This window comes from Phragmites australis, chromosome 11, assembly GCF_958298935.1.
Source record: "Phragmites australis chromosome 11, lpPhrAust1.1, whole genome shotgun sequence".
NCBI classification, from domain to species: domain Eukaryota; kingdom Viridiplantae; phylum Streptophyta; class Magnoliopsida; order Poales; family Poaceae; genus Phragmites; species Phragmites australis.
In genome coordinates, this window is record NC_084931.1 from 12,406,395 (window position 1) to 12,429,785 (window position 23,391).

At 48.3% G+C, this 23,391-nt stretch overlaps 1 protein-coding gene across 1 annotated transcript; it reads left to right on the forward strand.

Annotated features, from left to right (window-relative positions):
- The first annotated feature begins 20,073 nt into the window (after positions 1 to 20,073).
- Positions 20,074 to 21,569, forward strand: LOC133885446 (uncharacterized). Its single transcript, XM_062325165.1, has one exon. The coding sequence runs from the start codon at positions 20,318 to 20,320 to the stop codon at positions 21,260 to 21,262; it is 945 nt and encodes a 314-aa protein (XP_062181149.1). The 5' UTR covers positions 20,074 to 20,317; the 3' UTR covers positions 21,263 to 21,569.
- The last annotated feature ends 1,822 nt before the right edge of the window (positions 21,570 to 23,391 follow it).

Sequence of the window (23,391 nt, forward strand, 5' to 3'; positions counted from 1 at the left end):
GTAGGCGACATTGGAGGAGGCTAGGTGTGAACTGTAGGACCGAGAAAGGGGACTAGAGGGGGGGGGGAGGGTTGAATAGGAGCCTCATGAAATTCTTAGATGGCCTATTCTAATCTTTTCACCCAACACAACTCAAATCAACACGCGAAAGCAATAAAACTGATAGAAATAAAACAACAAAGATCTCTAAAGAAAGCATGGCTCTTATGGATGAATATGAACTCTAGGTTCCATAGAAATCAATTCCAAGAGTCATAACCACAAAAAGGTTTCAACTTGATTCACATAGATTTGAAGAAATAGGCACCGGGTGAAGAGAGTCTCCAAGTTGATGATCTAGAGGCAAGGGATAGTTTAAGACAATCTCATAAATGATTCTTATCCCTCTAGCAACAAGAAGAACAACTCTAATGCGATCGAAAATTTCAGCTCTTCAACAAAAATGAAAATCACAACTGAAAATCAAAAGACTTGCAAACATGCAAGGGAAGCCAATAGAGATAAACTAGAAGGAGATGACCACAAGCACAAGCAAGAATATAAACTTAATTTCTTGTATAGGAATGCCCTATTTTCTGTGGATTATAAAGTATTTTTCTTACAAAGCTCTCACATAATACATAGGCTAAGCACTCATCTTTTTCTCACTTATAAAACCCTAGCACAGACTCTCAAATGGCTGGCTCGAGAAGCTAACATAGCCCCTCCCCTCTATGTATAGGTCTTGGGAGCTTCCTTAGCCCCTAAGTTTTCTTGTTCCTTTCTTGCCCCCATCTTCCAATGCACTCCTACCTACCACAGAGGGCATTTTCGTTCAACTTTTTCTACGTCTATCGAACGGCCATGGTGCCTTCATGTCTTAGCCTTGTCTCAACACAAGCTTCATGATGATGCCACATCTACTCCTCCTTCCCATGGTTTTGAGGCCAAACAACGAAAATGCCTTGCACGCTTCTCAAAGCGTGACTCACCACTACTTGTTTACACCTTAAGAATGCCTCATGATGTCGATACATTTACTCCGTTTTGCAATCTTGACCACCAACATGTCTCTCCTACTCCCAACCTCTCGGGCCACCTTGTCACTTGCACTGGTATCCGTTTCGCTTGACTTTGTCAATATGATGTCCTCATCCACCATTTCACGCTTTGCTTGATATCCAAGTGCATAGCTAGGATCATCCTTAACTCTGCCTAGCCTCCTTGATCGTCTGGTACCAAGAACCCTGCTTAGCCCTAATCAACCTGCCATTGACCTCTAAGTTGCATCGATCACCTGCACATCATAAGACAAGCACACATGTTTTTCAAATTGCATCTCCAATTAGTCAAACTCACAAAACTCTGTTGAAAAGCTCAACACATAGAAAACGTGAACACCAGATGATTCGGCGCACACTCCTTATGAGCACCGGGCCATTCGATGTATGGAAATCCTTTCTTCACTGAGCAGAGAGGCAATCTTCTAGAAAAAAGCTCCAATTTAGCCTCTGATATACACAAACACCCATCACCGGACCATCTAGTGTGTGCAATCACACCAAACAACCATTTTGCATCATCTCCTGGAATATGCTCTAGTGAAGCATCCGGTGTGCACACTATCAGGCACCAGACCATCCGGTGTGTACAAAGCTATTCCTCTGAATAATCGCTCCTCCTAGAAAATAGTCCTATGTACACTCACTTGAACACTAGACCATCAGGTGAACACATCAATTTTTACCTCTGAATTGAAATGCTCCAGCATGAGCTCCATATGAACACTGAACTATCCGGTAGGGTCAACTCTCCTCACACCGGACTATCTAGTGATTGCATTTTTCCTGACACAGAGAAAAAAAAACTTCAATTCTATTTTTCTCTTGAACTTTGGTTAGTCTTAAACATCAACAAGCACAACCATGCTCATGCAATACCCGAAATCATCAACCAAAAGCAACAACCTTGTCAATCACTCACCACATATAAACCAAGGCTCATTTCAACTTCGTTTCTCATGAACCTTCAGCCCTGGCTCCGCCAATCCTTTAACTAGGTCATAGGACAGGTTGTAGGCCCAAGCCTTGATTCAATTTTGTAAATGTCCTGACTCTTATCGAGTTTTTGTAAACATGCTTTTTCTATGAAAAAGCTTCATTGGCTATATTTCTTACTTCACATACTACTCCCTCGCTCTTTCAACATTTCAAATGCGTAGCCGGATGTGGTCACTAGCCCCTTCTTGTAGGAGAAAACCCTATCTTCGGGTCCCGTCCTGGACAGGTCTCTGTTAGATGTATTGCCTTTGGTCATGGAGTACAAAGGTCTTTACATGCTTTGTACGACTTGGCAAAGGTTTCTGCTTTGACATCCCGATGGGGACTTGGAAGATTTTCATCATGAGTGGAGGGCTATTAAGGATGCCCATAACATCGAGGCTCAAGAGTTCTAGGAAAAATGTATGTGTGTGCAACCTTTTTTAGAGGTGGAGCTCCTAAGGATGAGCCTATTGAAGAGCCTGGGGTGACCGCACTTGGTCAGTTTGATGAGATCTTGCCTTTTGAGTCCCCATGCTCTGAAGACTGGTTTGACAAGGAAGCAAATCCTGAAGCCACTTATGATGCTAGGCATGGCTTCATGTTTCAATTGGCATGAAGCTATAGGTACAGGGAGATGTTTGCGAGCGATCCCTCAGGATCTTTGGACAAACCTCTAACTTCCCTCTAATTTATACTATGTAACATTATTTTGATCAATAAATTGTTGGCAGTTTTCTGCATGATTTTCCTTGCCAGATTACTCTGTTTGAAACGAGACATCTGGGAGTGTAGACCTTTGCCATGGTTGATTTTGTGCTAAGAGTTAGCGTGGCACTAGCCATCATGACCTTTTGTTTCACTTGGTTTGACTTTTTATGCGAAGCAGTTCTTCAGATCCCAGCCACCTAGGAATCTTTAGAGGTTCACCGTGCGGGGTCCCTATGCCTGCTTGATCTTCTATGTGACAAGTCCTTAGATGTCAGGATAGCGGAGTTCTTGGACCATGGCCCTTTGTTGCGGGTTAGTCCTTAGACGTTCGCCCTCTGTGGCCCTTAGGTTTAATCGACTTTTAAAGTGGCAAGCCCATTGACATCAGCCATAGGGGAGTTCTTAGACTATGACCCTTCGTTGTTATAGGTGAGTCCTTAGACAGCATCCCTCTAGGAAGCTTAGGCTCACCCGATTTTTGAAGCGTCGAGTCCATACTTGGACTATGACCCTTTGTTGTTATGGGCGAGACATTAGACATTAGCCCTCCAGGACCTTTAGGCTCGTCTAGTTTTTTGAAGTGGCGAGTCCTTAGACATCATGCACAGGGGAGCCCTAGGAATACCACCCTCTTTCATTACAGATGAGTCATTAGACATCAACCCTTCTGGTCCCTTAGGCTCCTTTAGTTTTTCGATGTGGCAAGTCCTTACACATCATCCATAGGGGAGCCCTTAGACTACCACTCTCTTTTGTAATGGACTAGTCATTAGACATTAGCCCTCCGAGACCTGTTGGAGCAAGAGTTCGTCTTGCCCCAGCAAGTACGGTGAGAGTTTTTCTAAGGAGGAGACTCAAGCTTGGAGACGAAGTTTAAGAGGAAGGAACACCATGAATGTATTGATGGTAGAAAGAATGGGTCGATCTAGGAAGAGTATCACAGCGTAACTTGGTGTGTTTCCACCTTTGTGTCTTTTTTGCTGTGTAACCCGTCCTTCAGCCCAGGCGACCATGGCTCCTATTCATAGGGCCGTGCTTAGTTTGGCGTACAAGTTATCAAAATATATAAATATCTGGGATCTGACCAATTTACTGGGCCTTATCCCAGATAACTACTTTCTACCATATCTGGGACATAAATATCTACCATAGTAATTATCATGGTGCCTGCCCCCTGAAGGGGGCGAGCTGGTTGCCAATAGCGACCCAACGCTGCACTGTCAGGGGTGTCAGGATAGCCTCGATTATGCCGGGGTGTCAGAGCGGTGTCCACTAGCCTAGGAATTTAATGCCGGTCATCTCTTTGCAGGTAATGTACGACCGGTGCTCCCCTTCTGGCAGATCTTTCTTGAGGCCTGATGACTCACCTAGTAACCTCCGGGAAGCTGGCCCTAGCAGTGGGAGGCTGAGGCTTCAGGAGACCGAGCCTTTGGGAGGCTGAGCCTTCGGGAGGCATGACTCCGGGAGGCCATGGCTTTGGGGGGCCGAAGTTTCGGGTGACCGAGCCTTTGGGAGGCTGAGCCTTCGGGAGGCAGGACTCCGGAAGGCCGGGGCTTTGGGAGACTGAGCCTTTCGGAGGCTGAGCTTTCGGGAGGCTGAGCTGGTTAAAAACGACCCCCAATAGTAGCCCTCGTGAGGGTGGCTAGTAGAGTGGTCGAGCCTGCAGTTCCTTGGGAGTAGGGCCTCCGGTGTTCACTGGCTTGTGGTTGATGGTTCATGGTCCAAGTATTGCTTGGCTTGTCTGGGACGGTTTGACCTAGGTGACTGAACGATATACTGGATGATATCAGCGACAGGGGGCATTGAATATGCCCTAGGGAAAGGCGCGATCCTACCCTATCAGGCGGGTATGGGACGTGTGTCGTCTTGTCATTGGGGGATCAAGGGGTCGGTTCCGCTTCCCCATGATTTTGGCCTGGCAGGTGAAAGGACTGGGCATGCGCCCGTCGCCTAGGGGGGCAAGTTGCTCCTTATTTGTAGAAGGAGGGGGATTGCCCAGAGCGACCTTTTCGCCAACTCGTTCTCATCTACCTTTGTCTTCACCGTCTTTTGCTTTGCGCGAGTTGTCCTTTGATCCCTGCTCTTCCTCTCTCTTGTAATCCAGCGCCTTTTGCCATCCTCATGTGGTTCGTATGGCTGGCTCGAGTAACTCGAGTGGGGCCGGAACTCGGGCGGCGAGGGAGATTGCCGGAGTAGCCGTGGCGGGGGATCCTCATGTGGCCCCGGTTTTCCCGTCGTTGATGGGGCTGCCACCAGGGGTGGAGCTCTAGTGTGCCAGCAAAAGTCACCCCCAGAAAACCACCGCGCTAGGGGTGTCTATCATCGGTTACGAGGAGCTCAACTGGATGGTTAGGGAGGGGAAGATTCCCTCTAGATCTGTCACTCGGCCTCCGCTGGGCGAGGAGGTCCTGAAGCCTCTGGCCCATGAGGTTGTGGTGTTTGAGGCCTTCTTTGATGGGGGCCTGGGTTTTCCCTCTGTGCCGCTGCTCAAGGAGGTGCTCCGCCACTTCTACATGGAGCATCCGTAGCTCCACACCAACGCCTTTGCTCGCTTGGCCACCTTTGAGTGGGCCATGTGGACAGAGGGGTGTGAAGGGAGGGCGAATTTCTTTGTGGCCCTCAACTTTGCCAGCTACTAGTCGAAGCTGATCAAGGTCGAGGGGACGAAGAGACCCCTTAGCTTCGAGAGTGTCAACTTCTAGATACGGCCGCAATATCATGATGCCTTACTGGCGAAGGCCATTAATGGTCGGTGGTATACCAGCTGGTTGGAGTGATGGTTCTACTACAACGTTGGCCCTGCATCGCCCCTTCGCTCCATGAATCGGGATATTGCAAAATATGTTTTGAAGCCAGAGACGGGGATTACGGACGACCAGTTCACCTCACACCTGGCCCTTCTCCGGAGGGTGGCCAAAAAGATGAGCATGCGTGACCTCGTGGAGGAGTTCACCATGTTGCACATTTGACTCCTTCAGACGGGGTGTACTCCCCCGCCCATCAGTGATGGTGAGTTCCCCTTATAGTTTGGTTTTTGATCTACCAATGTGAGCCATCTTTTTCTTCTAGAGAGTTGCCTCCTACTAGAGCGCGCGACAGAGATCGCAGAGGTAATCCTAGGCTCCCCTACTCTCACAAAGCAAGAGCGGCGGGTGGCCCTAGCACGGAGCTGGGAGTGGTACAACCGTGTCTGCTTTTACCTCAATGTGGGGGCTCCGGCATGGTGGGATCCTCCATAGCCTAAGGCTGCTGGAAAATGAGTGCGTACAGCCCCCGCCCATATCCGTGCAACGACACTCCAGGCCTGGCGGCCTTCTGCCACTGGAGGCTCGCATACCGGTTCAACGGTCGAGTCGTCGGAGGTGCCCCTGGTTCACAAGAAGCGCCTGAGGCAGGTTGGGAGCATGAGCAACAATTCTGGAGGAGAGGGCCAGGGTGGCGGTGATGACTGGGGGAAGGGCCGAGCCTCCCCGGATATGCGGGTCATGGCCAGAGCTGACGGAGAGGCGTGGCCTCCATGGACTATGATTTTGGTATCGTCGGTTCGGACGTTGAGGACGTTATGGGCCTTCCTATAAGAGGTTTAGAGAAACTAGTTGTGATTTGCTTCGTTAGCCATATCCTGTTTCGGTCGTGCACTGGGATCTTGATTTGTGTTTCTTTGGTTTTTTTGTTGCGACCCTCGAGGTGGATGCGTCCTTGACTCCACCCCCCGAGGCCCCGGAGGCCCAACAGGGATCGGGGACTCCTTCGGATGGGTCTCCGAAGGCCGTCGTGGGGGACATGGCTTCGTTTCTACGGGGCCCTGAGCCAGCTGGTGACCTGCCGTTGGTGACTGGTGTTGGAGACACCGTGCCCTCCGCTGAGGGTTCCTTTGGAGCGGTTCAGGGGAGCCCTAGCCTCGGGGTCTTGACCCTGGACGACTTTGTGCTGCGCTCGGAGGCGTTAAGGACCTTCGTTGCGGCCTCCTCTCTTCTCCGGAGTGGAGAGGTCGAGCGATCATTGGACCAGCGTCCTCTGGAGGAACTGGAGGCACAGTTGGTAGCGGCAGCCCTTTAGGTTGATAGTATTGATTACGAATTGCCAGGTCCGGTGTTGGGTCCTGAGTAGCTCATTATGTCCTTTTCCTTCTTCTGTGGTGCCTTGTAGCAAGTAATTTTCACAAGGGCGTTGGGAGGTGGGGGTGCCAGGCTTTTGCCATGGCCCGTGATGAGGTTGAGGGCCTTCGCTAGGCCTTGGAAGAGGCCTGAAAGCAGGCGGAGTCTGCGGAGGGTCGTCTTCAGGAGGAGATGGCGCTTCGCGAGCGTGCGAAGGCTGAGGCACAGAAGGCCTCCGGGAGGCAAGGGAGTTTGCCGATGCGGTCAACGTAGCCCGTGTGTCCGCTGAAGGTGACGTTGACACCCTTCGGTCGGCGGTGGTTAATATGCAGTGAGAGCTGGAGGAGGCTCGGGCATCGGAGGGGGCACTACGTTTGGAGTGCCAGCAGTTAACGGTACTTGCTTCGGAGGTGGCCTAGATTACCTCTGATGCCTTGAGCGGCCTTGGGGCTCGGTTCCTTCCACTGCCCTCCTACTTGGAGGCGTCGGTTATGCCGCTCTTCTGGCTTCGGTCCGTCGTGAAGGTCATGGTTAGCACCGCGGAGGTCTATGCGAGGTCCAACGCTCGTGTGGCCACTGTGCTTCAGCTGACCCTGCTACACCAAGCAGGGGTTGGTCCCCTCGAAGCACTGGAGCAGCAAGTGCCGGACTCCGTGGTTGAGGCCTTTCGGCTAGAGGCACCCCCAGCGAAGATTCACGCAGCCCTGGAGAGCTTCCGCCATGGTGTATGGGCGAAGCATGGCCGCAGCGTGACATTACGCTACATGGTCGGTCAGGGGACTTCGAGTGCCTCGGGGGTCCTTCGCCCGGGTTGTTCGTTGGGAGGTACGGTCCTTCACCCGGAGTCTACAGGCGCTTCGCGGCCATCTGGAGGTTCTTCGTCTGGCTCTGTTGCCCCGCTAGAGACGTGCGTGGATGCCCCGGAGGTGTAGCTCTACCACGGCTGTCTTTTGTTTTCTTTTCTTTCCTGAGGGGGTTCAAGTTTTAGCATGTTGACTACCCCCTTTTGCTTCATGTACATAATCTTTTCCTTAATTGATGGAACCATGCCTGTCTTCCTATGGTTTTTCTGTGTAGTTTCTGGAATGTTTGTGCCTTTGAGTTTAACTAGAGCCCGATTGCGTGTATAGGTATGGCGGCCTGAGGCCGGAGGAGGCCTCATACGTATCTTGGATAGTGCCTTTGGGGAGGAATCGAGTGCGTTCAGAGTGTTAGGGGCTACTCCATTCGTTCGACGGTAGAGTCATTTTGTTATGCCCCGCGAATCCGAGGGGCGTATTGATCCGCAGGTGGATGCTGATGTCTTGGTCAAGGTCGAGCCGGAGGATCCTCTTGTCTCTGCTCCAGATGTATATTTTGTTGCAAGGGATGACTGGTGTGCGGCTCGAACAACCTAGGAGGTTCCCGGCTCACACTTCCTACAACGCTTTGTCCTTCCCCGGGGCTCTGACAGAAGAGTGCCCTCAGAAATTCTTGAGTCTATCTTGGGCGAGGTGAAGGTGGAGGAGGTACAGGCTGTGGAGGTCAACTTCTAGTTTGTTGGGCATAGATTCGATGTACAGCGATTAGCTATATGCAAAGACTCTTTGTATGTTATATATGTACAACTTGCATTGTGTTAGCTTGTTGTTTTGTTTCTTTCTCTCTCTCTTTCTATGATCGGTCACATTGACGCTTCGCCTGTGTCCCTTATCCCAGCCCCCCCGCATCCTGTGGCTACTTAGTGTCCACGGGGTGCGAGATTCGAGGGGCATTGTGTTGCAGTAGGTGGGAGTGGCGAGCTCGGAGTTTAGGTTTTCAAGATATCGAAAGGGTCAGGTGATTTTGGCATGGAGACTTTTAGTCTTGCCGGTACTAGGGTGTTATCCGTTCGCCATGTTAGGTCAGCCAGGCCTTAGAAATGATGGAGGGTGTTGTGCCTGTTCGGTGTGAAGGCACTACCTTCAAGATGCCAGAGTGGTCTTTACCTATCCGCCATTTTAGGTTTGCTAGGCCCAAAGGATGACAGACTGAATGCCTATCCAGCACGAAGACTTAGGTCTTCAAGATGCTGGAGCAGTCTCTGCCTATCCGCCACGTAGGTTAGCTAAACCTTAAAGATGGCGGACGGAATGCCTATCCAGCATGGAGGCTAGATGCTAGAGCGGTCTCTGCCTATCCACCACGTAGGTTAGCTAGACCTTAAAGATGGCGGACAGAATGCTTGTCCAGCATGGAGGCTTATGCCTTCAAGATGCTGGAGCGGTCTTCGCCTATCTACCACGTAGGTTAGCGAGACCTTAAAGATGGCAGATGGAATGCCTGTCCTGCATGGAGACTTATGCCTTCAAGATGCTGGAGGGTCTTCGTTGTTTTTTTTTGTACCTTCGGAGAGGACTGAGCCTAGGGCTCCCTATACATAGTACTTGCAGATGGTCTCCGCATTCCAACTGTGTTCGAGGGGGGTCCTTTCTGCATTGGCCAGGCGATAGGAGCCGAGCCTGTTAGACTTGAGGACAAGGTATGGGCCTTCCAATTTGGTGCGTAGCTTTCCTGGGGCTAAGGCACATCGAAGCACTAGTTCGCTGGGTTTGAAGTTTCACAGTGCAACCCTGGGATCATACCAGGCCTTAGTTTTCTTGATGTAGTGATTGAGATTCTGAATGGCATGGAGTGCGTGCCTTTGGTAAGGTCGAGGGAGAGCTCCCTTTCTCTGTCAGTTTGTGGAAGTTGTACCCTGAGTGAGCAGCCCTTGACCTCAGTGGGGGTCATGGCCTCGTCTCCATCCAGGAGGCGGAAGGGTGTGAACCCGGTGGCCCACGTGACAGTGGTGCGGAGGGACCACAAAACCTTGGGAAGTCTCTTGACCCATAGGCCTTGAGCTAAGCCGATGAGGCGGAAATTTAGAACGGAGAGGATGTTGCTGTTGGCCCTTTTGAGGGCCCCATCGGACTGAGGGTGTCGAACTGCTGCGAAGCATAATTCGATGCCAAGGTCATCGCAAAACTGTCTGAAAGGCCCAGAGTCGAATTGTGTGCGGTTGTCCACCGTGAGCTGTCGTGGGACGTTGAAGTGGCAGATTATGTTCTTCCAGAAGAATTTTTGGACATTTTTTGACGTGATTGCAGTGAGGGGTTCGGCCTCGACCCATTTGGAGAAGTACTCCAATGCTACCACTACGTACTGAAGGTTGCCTTTGGCACGGGGAAATGGACCGATGAGGTCCATACCCCAACGAGCCGGGCCAGACGGAGGCTATTGGATGCAAGGGAGTTGGAGGTCGGTGGCTTCAGCGTCCCATCCATTGGCATCCTTGGTAGGTGAAGATGAGGTCTTCTGCATCAAACATGATCGTAGGCCAATGGAGCCCCTAGCGAACTGCCTTACCAGCTAGGGCATGAGGCACCAGCTGGTTGCCGCAAAGGCTTTCGTGTATCTCCCGGAGGAGGTTGGGTCCTTCTTGTTTAGTAATGCAGCGAAGGAGGGGAGCGTAGATACCTGTCTTGTAAATGGCGCCCATTATGCAATCGGGTTGTCCGATTCTTCTGTTCCTCTCAGGAAGGATAGGAGGGGAGCCCTCCAGTCCGTGACTTCGATGGGGAGGATGGCGGCGGCCATTTCGTCAAGAGCTTTAGCGGCCAGCTAGTGTAGGGTCTCGAGGAAGGTGCGTATCGGTGGGTCTTTACCCATGGCTGCAGCCTTTGCCAGGGCGTCTGCCTGACTGTTGTCCGCCTGTGGTATGCTTTGTATTGATATGCCGTGGAAGTGTGCCTCGGCCTTGCGAATAGCCTCGAGGTATGTTGTCATGTCTGGATGCCGAACTTGGAAGTTCTTGTTGACGTGAACGGCGACGATCTCAGAGTCAGTATGGATGATGACTCTAGCTGCCCCCAAGGCTCGGGCCTTTCGGAGACCTAGGAGGACGGCCTTGTATTCGGCTACATTGTTAGTCGTCTTGAAATCCAGGCAAGCAGCATATTAGACCTGTTGGCCTGTGGGAGAAATGAGGACCGCGCCGGCTTCAGCGCCCATGGAGTAGTATGCTCCGTCAGTGTAGATGGTTCAGTTGTCTTGGGAGGGTGTAGTGGTGGATTCGATGGGTGCTAGAGTCCATTCGGCGATGAAGTCTGCCAAGATTTAGGATTTGACGGCGATGCGGACCACAAACCTTACTACAAAGGGGGATAACTCTACCGCCCACTTGTCGATGCATCCCGTCGCCTCCCGGTTGCAAAACGTGTCGCCAAGTGGGTACGAGGGTTGGACAGTGATGTCGTAGGCAAGGATGTAGTGCTGGAGCATGCGTGAGTCCATCAGCAAGGAGTAGGCTATTTTTTCGAGCTCGGTGTAGCGTGTCTTGGCCCCGACTAAGGCCTCCGAGACGTAGTATACAGCCCTTTGAGTGGAGCGACCGTTACTATTTTCCTCCCGTACCAGGGTGGCGCTGACAGCAGACGCTGAGAGGGATAGGTATAGGAGTAGTCCTTCAACGGGGAGGGGCATTGCAAGTGTTTCGAGGTGGGAAAGGTGTGCCTTTAAGGCCACAAATGCCGCCTGGCATTCCGGCGTCTAGCTAAATGGTTCAGAGCCCCTTAGCATTTTGAAAAAAGGGAGGCTGTGCTTAGCAGATTTTGTGAGGAAGCGGCTGAGGGCCACGAGGCGGCCAGCCAGGCGTACTTCTTTCGGATTGGTGGGAGGTGACATTTCTGCGATTTTAGAATCTTGCTCGGATTGGCCTCGATGCCTCTTCGGGAGATGAGATATCCTAGCATCTTCCCACCCCTAGCGCCAAATACGCATTTGTCTGGGTTCAGTCGCACGCCAGTGGTCTGGAGGCTGTTGAACGTTTCTTGCAGGTTGGCAACATGGTTGGCTTCTAGTTGGCTTTTTACCACGATATCGTCTACATAGGCCTCGATGTTGCAACCCAACTGTTGCTGCAGCACCTTGTGTACTAGGCGAGAGAAGGTGGCCCCATCATTCCAAAGACCGAAGGGCATCTGGACATAGCAATACACTCCGAAGGGGGTAATGAAGCTGGTCTTGCACTCATCCTCCGTTGCCATCCACACCTGGTGGTACTCGGAGTAGGCATTGAGGAAGCTCAGTAGGTCGCAGCCGGTAGTGGAATCCACTAGCTAGTCGATGCGAGGAAGGGAGTACGGATCCCAGGGGCATACTTTGTTTAATGATGTGAAATCGATGCACATACGCCATTTTCCGCTATGTTTCTTGACCAGGATGGTGTTAGGGAGCTAATCAGACTGGATGACCTCTCGAATAACACCGACTTGTAGTAACTTCTGGACTTCTTCCTTCGCGGCTTGTGCCCGCTTCGGAGAGAGCTTGCGAAGCCCCTGGCATATGAGCCTTGCCTTCAGGTCGACTTGAAGTGAGTACTCGATGATGCTATGGTCGACTCCTGGGAGGTCCTACGGGGACCATGCGAAGGTGTCGAGATTACCCCGCAAGACAGCCAGAAGTTGGGCTTCTTGCCCGGAGGTGAGGTCCGCCCCTATTCGGAAGGTCCAGTCAGGTTGGTCTTGGTGTATGGGGACCAGCTTTATGTCCCCCTCTGGTTGTGACCTCGGAGGGAAGCGGTGCCTAGGATGCACTGACAGAGGGTCCTTCGAGTCCTCCTATGTCATAGTGTGGATGTGGCGACTGGGGATCGGAGCAGGGTGCCCATAATCGATGCGCCTAGCCAGGTCTTGATCACCATGGATGGTTATTAGCCCCTGGGGTCCGGGCATCTTCAGGTAGAGGTAATTGTGATGGGGTACAGCTCAGAATTTGTTCAAAGTTCCCCGTCCTAGCATGGCATTGTAAGCATATGGTATGTCCACGACGTCGAAGGTGATGACCTCGGATCGTGATGAGGAGCCCTCATCGAAGATGATTGGGAGTTCCATCTGGCCTAGGTGTTGAGAGGGGCCCCATTGAATCCCTGGAGGGGTCTACTGCTTGGTGAGAGCTGGCTTTGTGGAATTTGGAGCTGGTCGAAGGCATGCATGAATAGGAGGTCCGCCTAGCTACCTCCGTCGACCAGTATTCTTCAGACATCGACTTCAATGATGTTGGCTGAGATGACCAGGGCATCGGAGTGGGGAAATTTTACCACCTCGGAGTCATCGACGATGAACATCACGGTGGCGTCAGCCCAGTCGGGGGCCTATCGATGGATGGTAGTTGCTCCGATGTGGTGTACCTCGTGTGCAACCGGAGCTCCCTCCACCAGTAATGGTGAGGACGATCTGTTTGCCCCACGCCCCTTCATCATTGTACCACTCTAGGGATGACTCGGGTGATGAAGGTAGGGCCAACTATGGAGGATTCTGCAGGGCTAGATGGTTGACCTGTCGATTGGCAGATGGCTTAGGATCTTTGGACCGCCCCTTGGGGGGCCCATCAATTGAGGCGAAGGCTGCCTGCCTCCCGAGGTACTCCTCTTGGAAGGTGGTAAGGGTTCGACAGTTGTCGGTATTATGTCCTCTTCCTGCGCCGTGTAGAGTGCACCAGGATTCTACCTCGGAATGCTGGTTTGGAGTGTGGCTTCACTCTGGGAGGACTCCAGAGTGTCCCTGGCCACGTCCCCTGGGGTGGCTTTGGTTTGGAGCCCCGCAGCCTGGGCTGATAATGCTGACGTTTCAGCGTTGTTGCTGCCGCCCCCTTTGGGACCCAGCGGTGAGGGCCTCCTCGAAGCTCCTCTTTGCTGGGGCAGCGGGGCATGTGACGATCCAGCCTGCGAGTGCGGCCTCTCGGAATTGGCACGGGAAGCCTCACTAGCTTGTGAGCGCCTCCGGCGGAGTTTTTCCTCCTCCGCCCGTGCATATTCCTCGATTTTGCTCATGAAGACTTCTACCGTGCGTATTGGGTATCAGTTCAGTCGATTGTATAGGGGGCCTTCGGTCAGGCCCTAGGTCATGGAGTCAATGACCGAAGAGTCCAATATGCCCCTAATCTAGGCTTTGGTCTGGGAGAACCTTTGGAAGTAGTCCCGGAGGGTTTCATTTGGCTCCTGCCTGATAGTGAACAAGCTGCCAGAGGTTATTGTTTCGATGAAGGTGCCTTGAAAGTTGCTACTGAAGAGGTCTCGAAGTTGGGACCAGGTGTTAATGGTGCTAGGGTCCGGCGCCCAGAACCAGTGTATGGCCGCCCCTTCTAAGGCGAGGGGGAGGCATTTAGCCATGGTGGCCGGTTCCCCCCCGCTGGCTTCTATGGCTAGGGCATAGGATCGGGCAAACTCATCAAAGTCCGAATCGCCTTTAAACTTGGACAACTTCGAGTTCCGAAAACCCTCTAGGAAGGGCGTGGCCTACAGGTCGGCTCGCATGGGAGAGTCATGGTCTTGCAGGGGGTCCTCACGACGCCGGCTCCGAGGCTCAGGGGACCAAACAGGTCGGGTCCTTGCACCGACGGGTTTGTCTGTTCATGGAGCTAGGGTTGGAACCACGCTGGTCGTCCCGGGAGCGGCAGCGAAGGTGTGGGAAGCTTGTTGTTCGGCCTACAAGGCTGTCCGTAGTTCCTCCATCTGGGCCAGGATTGCTACCAAGCATGATTGACGCTCAGGCAGAACGGTGTTTTTGGTGGTAGCACCGACCGCAGCCCCTAGGGGTGCAGCAGGGGCCTCGCCTTGCTACTGCTGGGTCTCCGGGGTAGAGAACCCTTCGATGTCGCCTGCAGCGGTGGTTATGGTTGGGTCAGTGGTGGCCATAAGGTTCTTGTTCCCCCCGACTGGGGTGCCTTCTTTGGCGCCACCTGCGTATAGTCGGTTGGACCGTCACGCAGGCGTGACTGGGGGGTCGGCCGCCATCGACACGGCCTCGATGGTCTTCTTCTTGGGTGGCATCCTACCTCTCTTAGCACTTTTTGTGTTTGAGTCCCCATGGACGGTGAGCTGTTGGAGCAAGAGTTCATCTTGTCCCAGCAAGTACGGCGAGAGTTTCTTCTAAGGAGGAGACTCAAGCTTGGAGACGAAGTTTAAGATGAAGGAACACCACGAATGTATTGATGGTAGAAAGAATGGGTCGATCTGTGAAGAGTATTACGGCGTAACTTGGTGTGTTTTCATCTTTATGTCTTTTTTGCTGTCTAACTCGTCATTCAACCCAGGCGACCATGGCTCCTATTTATAGGGCTGTGCGTACCTTGGCGTACAAGTTACCATAATGTACAAATATCCAGGATCTAACCGATTTACTGGGCCTTATCCCAGATAACTGCTTTCTACCCTATCTGGGAGATAAATATCTGCATAGTAATTATCGTGGTGCCTACCCCCTGAAGGGGGTGAGCCAGTCGCCAACTGCGGCCTAGCGCCACACTGTTAGGGCTGTAGGATAGCCTCCATCATGTCGGGGTGTCAGGGCGGCGTCCACTAGCCTAGGTATTTAATGCCGGTCACCTCCTTGCAGGCAAAGTACGACTGGTGCTCCCCTTCTGGCAGATCTTTCCTGAGGCCTGATGACTTACCTTGTAGCCTCCGGGAAGCCGGCCCCAGCAGCAGGAGGCCGAGGCTTCTAGAGACCAAGCCTTTGGGAGGTTGAGCCTTCGGGAGGTCGGGCTGCTTAAGCCAAGGGGCCGTCGGGGGTCCTTAACAACAACCCCTAGCAAGACCCTTAGGCTCATTCGATTTTTCGAAGTGGCGAGTCCTTAGACATCAGCCACAGAGAAGCCCTTAGATTACCACCCTTCGTGTGCGAAGCAAAGACGAATATTCTTTTTGGGGAATATATTTTCATTCACTTAGGATTACATAAGGAGGATGCCTCGTTAAAAACCTTGCACACTAGAATGAGGCATCCCCTGCAAGGAAAAGAGTACATCTCCAAAGGCATCTACTTTTACATTTTGCAAAAGAATTAAAGACATGCTAGCTAACCTTATCTATGAGAGCAAATAAACAATGGGTGGTCCTCAGACCTAGTATCTGCAAAGCGAATCTGCATTCTACATGTGAGACAGTGCTTCACCTTCGAGATTGGCCAAATGATATGACCCTAGTTTTCAGGACTGTGTTGCAATGAATGGGCCATCCCACTTGGATTGATTCTTTCCACCTGCTTCATGATTTAGCTTCCTCCAGAGCACGAGGTCTCCAAGATGGTATGTAGCACCCCCAATCATCTTGTCTACCCATCACTTTGTCTCTTCTTGGTACTTCGCAAGGTTTTAAAACCGCTATCAAGCGAGTCTCTTCTCTGAGGCCTTTTGATAATGCTTCATCTCCAGATTCAGTAAAGAAAATCCGTAAGGAACTGGTTCTAGCCTCTTCTGGGGTCCTGGCTTCATCTCCAAACAATAGACGGAAGGGTGTGAAACTCGTAGGCTGAGTGACTATTGTGCAAAGGGACACAAAACCTTCAGCAATTCCTCTTCTCACTTGCCCTTCGGTAGCCCTACCAGCTGCTTGGCTATTGTAGTGGAGATACTTCCGTTGGCCCTTTCATTAGTGACGGGTATTACCATGACCTGTCACTATTGACTGAACAGTAGTGACGTGTTTTAATCATGACCCGTCACTAATGACCGATGAATATTTTTCATATTTTTTTGACACAAAAAAAGTGAAAAAAATTATTTTTTCACCTGAGCCATCCAACGTAGGCCCATCCCCCAAGCCACACTTTTTCACATTGTTTTCAAGTTTGCGTTCCATGAAAATCATACCCACGACCTCCTCCTCGTGTGCGTAGCCACCTTACCACCTGTGCTATCATATAGTTGTGATAGAAACTAGATATTTTATCCTTTTAACCTTCTTTGTCGAAGGTCATTAGTGACGCGTCATAACCAAGACCCGTCCCTAATGACTAAATTTTCCAAATTTCGTCGAGGGTTATAATGCGATAGGTGATACAGAGTGCATTAAGTAAAACGGGCATAACTTTTGCATACGGACTCCGATTTTAACATTTTTTTGACTTTAAGGACATCTAAAAAAAAGGTTACATCTGTTTCTCCCTGAATTTGTTGGGTTCGAAGAATTTTTCGAGGCAAAAAATGGCTTGAAAGATTGAGTTATCGCCTCCGGAAGTTTCTGCACTATTTTTGGAATGCGTGTTTGTGTCTATAGCCGCCACACCGTACATCAAACTTGAGCAGACATGTACAAGGGTTCCTATTCTAGTGCTGCTAAAGTGAGAAAAAATAAGAGAAAAATAAAATAAAAGTAAAAAATATTTACGAATATCATCATTAGTGACTGGAGTTGGTCATTAGCGATGGATTACAAGTTGACCTGTGACTAATGACTGGTACAGGACGACCCGTCACTAATGAGTGGATCATTAGTGACGGGTCAAGTTGTGATCCATCACTAATTACTGGCTTAGGATGACCCGTCACTCATAACCTTATCATTAGTGACGAGTCACAACTTGACCAGTCACTAATGACTAGTCTATGACGACCCTTCACTGATGATCTTATCATTAGTAAGGGGTCACAACTTGACAAGTCACTAGTAACTAGCTTTGGATGACTCGACATTGATGACCTAGTCATTAGTGACGGGTCACAACTTGACCTGTCACTATTATTATTAGTGACAGATCATGTTATGACTCATCACTAATGACCACTCATTAGTGACGGGTCTATATCTGGTTCCGGTGAGAAGGGACATTAGTGACGCATTCTAGTTGGACCCATCATTAATAGGACATTAGTGACGTGTGTTGACAGCTGTCACTAATGTGGAGTTTCATTTGCTGGTTTCTTACGTAGTAGGAGATGTAAACCTTCAAAGAACTAGCAACAATTCAAACTTCAAATCAACAAGATATTAGAGTCTCTTTAGCGGAATCAAAGAAAATCGCTAAATCTACCATGCGTACAGTACTGTTGAGTCCTGTAACTATTGGGCACGCACAGTAGCTAGCCAGCTCTTATAACAGAGCTAAGTCATAAATAAGGGCCATAAGATTACTCATCACTTATTACAATCATAAATGACGGGTCATAATAGACCCGTCACTTATGACTAGCCCAGGGAGACCTATAACTTATGCCAGGTCATAAGTGACAGGTCGTATGAGTGTTGTAGGGAGACCCGTCGTATATGACTAGGATATAAGTGATGGGTTGTAATATGACCCGTTACTTATGACTGGTGTAGTAAGACTCGTCACTTATGATCAGGTCATAAGTGATGGATGTAGTTATGACCCGTCACCACTATAAGAATTGACGGGTAATATTACAATCCATCACTGATGACCCGTTATCAGTGACGGTCAATGTCCATTCCCGACTCGAAGCTAAAAATGAAGGATTGTATAATAACTCGTCACTTGTATCTTCTTTGTCTATTTTTCAAGTAGTGGTCACTTTAATTGAGGTATAGCGGGCAAGTGCACACTTACAGGGTACTGGAAACTTTTTGGATAATTCAAGACAATCAAAACTACTATAATGCAGCATCTGCAGTAGCATATCTGAACCATCTAGCACACAGAGAGCATTGTGCCACTGTGACCGTGCTTGTCCGTGCCAAGCAATGTGCTCTGCTGCTTATAATGAACCAAAGGACCACTCGGATTATCACGATCCAATGAAACATTTCACGTCAGGTACTTAGCAAAAGATGGTGTATGCTCAGCTTTCCGGTCAATAAATTTCACCTCGAACTGTCCAACTGCTAACTCTTATGTCAGTGCCATGCGCGCGAATTCAAGTCCATTTGCTTTTGTTTTACTTGATCAATCATGATATTATCACGTGCAATTGTTATGCATATGAACCCACGACTTAATTAAGTCGAGATCGATCACATTACTATCTCTTCTCTTTTTTTGGGGATTGTGCATACGCACACGCACCACCACAATGCACTAAATTCACACAACCACGACTCCACATTTTAGCACACACTTTCAAGATTTTTCAACTTACTCTTCCGTGTGTGTAAAAAGCAGGCATGAGGACTCGAACTTTGTACAAGGAGTCCTACTCCAACGACTACCACAACGAGCGTTCTACTCACATGAATAAATTCAATTGCCAAAATTAAAGATGATCACTTTATCTTGAAAAATTATTAAGATACTGCGTGTCATGTTTCCTTAGAAATTTGTTATACTTCATGGACAGTTAACTTAATCAAGATTACCATGTCAACATTGGAGTGTTGATATTGAAAACACCGATAATCCAATAACCACTAATTTATAGATCACATGAGAGGCTTGGTTTGCACTTAATATTGGGTACAGAGATAAATTAGGATAGTAATATATACTCATGACCAGGCTTGGACACTGCCACAGAAATAATGAAAGCAGACAGAGTGTCATATACGGTTTCTTAGAACCCGTCAGTGACAAAGTATCCAAAGACGATTGTTAAAATAGACGTGTCTGTAACATGGTCTACCGTCTCGGTGTGCCAAAAGTCACAAACAGACATTGAGAAAAACTATTTGTGATTTGTCATAAGATATAAACGAATATTAAGAAAAACTTGTGTGATGTGTAAGACATATACATATATTAAAAAAACATCTATGATGTGTCATAAAAGACAAACGAATATTAAGAAAAAACTGTCTGCGATGTGTTATAAGATACATGTGGATATTAAGAAAAATGGTTTGTGATATATAAGGCACAAACATGCATTAGCAAAAATTGGCTTTGATGTTTCATAAGAGAGAGACGAACATTATGAAAAATTGTTTGTGATGTGTCTTAAGATATAAACGGACATTAATAAAAAACCATCTGTAATGTATCATAAGACACATATGGATATTAAGAAAAACCGTCTATGATGTATAAGACATAGATGGACATTAAAAAAATCATATGATGTGTAAGACACATATGGGCATTAATAAAAACTGTCTGTGATGTGTCATAAGACATAGACGTATATTAAGAAAAACCGTCTGTGATGTGTCATACAACACAAACAGATATTAAGAAAATCCATTTTGAAGTATATGGATAATCCGTTAGATGAAGTAAACTAAAAAAAATTAGTCAGCAATTAACCACAGTTTTTTTAGATAATGAAATGAACCACAATTGACCTCATCAATAATGGGATTCACATTCAAGTATCACTATCACCACCTAACTAGTCAGGCTTACGCTGCAGCGTAAGGTTAACCTTGTAAGTAATTGCACTAGCAAGCAAACAGTGGTGTGTGATATGAGATTTTCTTCCTCCAGAAACAGTCACACTTCCTGTTAGAAACTGAGAAGAAATGTGGGTCCCTCCATGTCCACTACGGGTTTGAGGAACTTGCAGCTCGTAATACAGACAAGCGATACTGTTGTCATCATGTTGCATCCATAAAGACAAGCAAATCAAGCGACCTCCTCACCTCCCTTGCAACTTCTTCTTCCTCTTCCCTTTTGCTTCCTCTAATTTGCAAGACTCTCATATTCAATCTTGTCCTGCTTCTTCTATGACTCAGATGCCTTACCTCTCCACCTAGAAATTTCCTTCTTTCGATTTGTGAGGCACTTTTTCTTAAGAGTTTTGGAGTTAGTTTGGTATCATCTCATGGATCCAACAAGGTACTGGATGGTGACCAGAAGAAAGCTCGGTGATCAGAAGGCGCCTCTCTTTACCACCCCCAGCATCACCGTCGGCAGTGGCAGTAGCAGCTCAGCCTCCTACTATGAGTCGTGGGAGGAGCGCGCCTTCGCCGAGGATTCTGCAGCGCATCTCGGAGGCTGCATATGGCCTCCGAGATCCTACTCGTGCAGCTTCTGCGGCCGGGAGTTTCGGTCTGCGCAGGCGCTCGGTGGGCACATGAACGTGCACAGGAGGGACAGGGCAAGGCTCAAGCTCTCTGGGGCGAGTGAAGATGGTGGAAGCGATAACCAAATCATGTCCCCCCATCAAAGCTACATGATCCAACCGTGCCCTCCTCCAATTGCGGCCGTGCAACACGCCTATGGTGCAAACCCTAGTGCAACTAGCACTGAAACTAACCCTAATCCCATATGCAGTGTTCTTGCGTATCCTTCCAGATCTTTGGTTCAGGCTGCAACTGCAAGAACCGTCTGGGGAAAACAAGTGTTGAGTGCCCCACTTAGCTCGCTGTCTGCTTGGAATGACAATGGTAAGAAAGAAGTGTTTCTGGATGCTGCTCAATTATCCCAAGTTCATCCAAGACCGGCAGCAAGGGTGATTTCTAATCCAGAATTGCGGGTCGGGAGTGGTGAATTGAAGCTTAGTGTTCTGGGGTGCCGGGAAAGAAAGGATTTCAAGGATCCTAGCGATGATGAAGGGATTGTTCATGTAAGTTGCAAGCGAAGAAGAATTGATTTGGAGACATCCCCATTGATTATATGTTCTCCTTCTCGGAAGCATCAACATGATGACGAAGATGATGGTAATGACAAGCTTAATGGTTCAAAGGTACTAAAACTTTGTCCTAGCTCCCCAGTTGAAGAACTAGATCTTGAGCTTAGGCTCGGAGAAGCCCCAACAGTAAAGTAGGTTCTATTAATTTCCACGGTTGTATCTTAATAACAATGCAAATGATTAGTATTTATTCACCTCACTTAGCTTGTTTCGTCAAAATATAATGTTAGCTTGTGCTATTATGTTTTATTTTTGTTTTACAATTTCTTTGGAATTGTCCTCAATTCCTTTAATAGACTTCACGAAAGCATTTCTCTTGGAAATGAAACTGTACTTGAAGGATAACAACTCAACCTGTTTGCCAAATGTTGTAACAAGATGTTGCATTAATTGGAATTCAAGAGGTTAGTGCTTGCATGGCTTTGTGAACTTTTTGATACAAATGTAGCTCTAGAATCTTTTCTGCCCACATGATCTAAGTAAATTCTATGGGGTCGATGATCAAACATCTAGCAATATGCGTAACATGACTGACATACGTTGTACATTCATGTAACATGTAATGTATATGTAAAACCTATATATTTTTCTGCGTTCCTTCCTATCGTTTGCCAAATAATTTTCTAGTCTAATCTGAGTATTTCCTTACTGCCTGGGTCAGTTTCAATTGTATTATTTCTCTATGCGATTTGGAATTGACAGGCAACCATGAATAAATCGTTTTTTTATGATATATACATACCTATGGTCATCAAGAAATTATCCATGATTTGCATCGAGATTGACTTTGTATACTCAAATATATTATGTGTTCCGGAGTAACTGCCTGTTTTCAAGAGGGAGATTGCTCTAAGAATTATTAGGATTTAGTTCAAATTTAAACCAAAAACAGAAATATTTTTTTTACCTATTTCTCCTTTTGAATTAGGTCGTAAAAGATTCACTAGCTTTTTGTGACGCTGCAATCAGATAATAATTATATATGGTGTCGTATCTTGCATTATGAGTAGAAATGAGTAAAGCAAGTTACTTTGTACTTATCTGACTGAATTGGTTAGTTAAGCTCACATGCATATGGTTGAGTCATGAGCACTTGGCTGTGTGTGTGTGTGTGGGAGAGCGAGAGTACAAGCCATTCATGGTGAGAGAGAAGATAACTTGGATTACAACGTACAGACACTTACTGACTGGAGTGCATGGGAAGTGAGGAGGAAGATGTTATCTTTCCATGGCTCTGCCTACTTATTAAGCCCTAACTGACACATTCCAGCAGTGGAACAGAAAATTAAAGCACGCACATGCATGTGATGACAGAACGCCCTGTCTATGATATATTTCCTCTGATGCCTTGAGCAGTACTTGGATTCCATTCTCCACAGTACATATTCCCTCTTCTCCCTTCTCCATGCAACTCCTTGTTTCCTTCCTAATTTCTATCCCCATAAAAAATATATACTAAAAGACATTCTTGTAGACATTTTGTCCTCAGCTGAAAGAATAGTTTTCAACCGCGCGCCTTGCGCTAGCTTTGTTACCTTCATTGCATTGGCTTGAGTACAGATCGGCATCAAAGCCCATCTCTAGCTTTAACTTTTCCCATGCAAGAGAAGGCATAGTTTCCCTGTGACCTGCAGAGCATTTAGCAACATGACAGTGCTCACATCCAGCAAAAAGCAGTACACCATGCATGCACGCACTGAGCAGCACACGGGGGGATGGGATCACAATACCTAGCAAGATGTCAACTGCGACATTCAAAGATCAATTTAAGAACGCTTGTGTGCATGCTTTTCCCTGGAGGCAATGACAGAGCTGACATGGTGTTGTAGAAGCTTTCTGTAGCTGTTCCAGTCACCAGTTCATGCATGCTTCGAATGAACACTTCTGCACTCTATGAAAGGCTGAAGGCTGGAGCAAGCTTGTACATCTCTGGAAAGTGGAAAGCAGCAAATTATAGGATAGGCTCCTACTAAATTGCTCAAAGCGTGTAAGCTGCGGCAGATGGTAGTGCTGTTACAGGGATGCACTGAACTGTACTTGTCTTGCTCCTGAGCTGGTTTCGCGCTCCCAGACAAGCCTAAGCTTGATCAGTGAGTTCAATAGCTTGAACTGTACTGAAGGGTTGTCAGTTAGTGTTAGAGCTGGGTAGCTTGGTTGTTGAGTAGTCATGCAAATAGTATAGTATGTGCATGTGCACATGGTTAGAGGAATGTCGTCTTTTAGCTGCAGGATGTTACTGTATCATCAACTATAATGTATACATG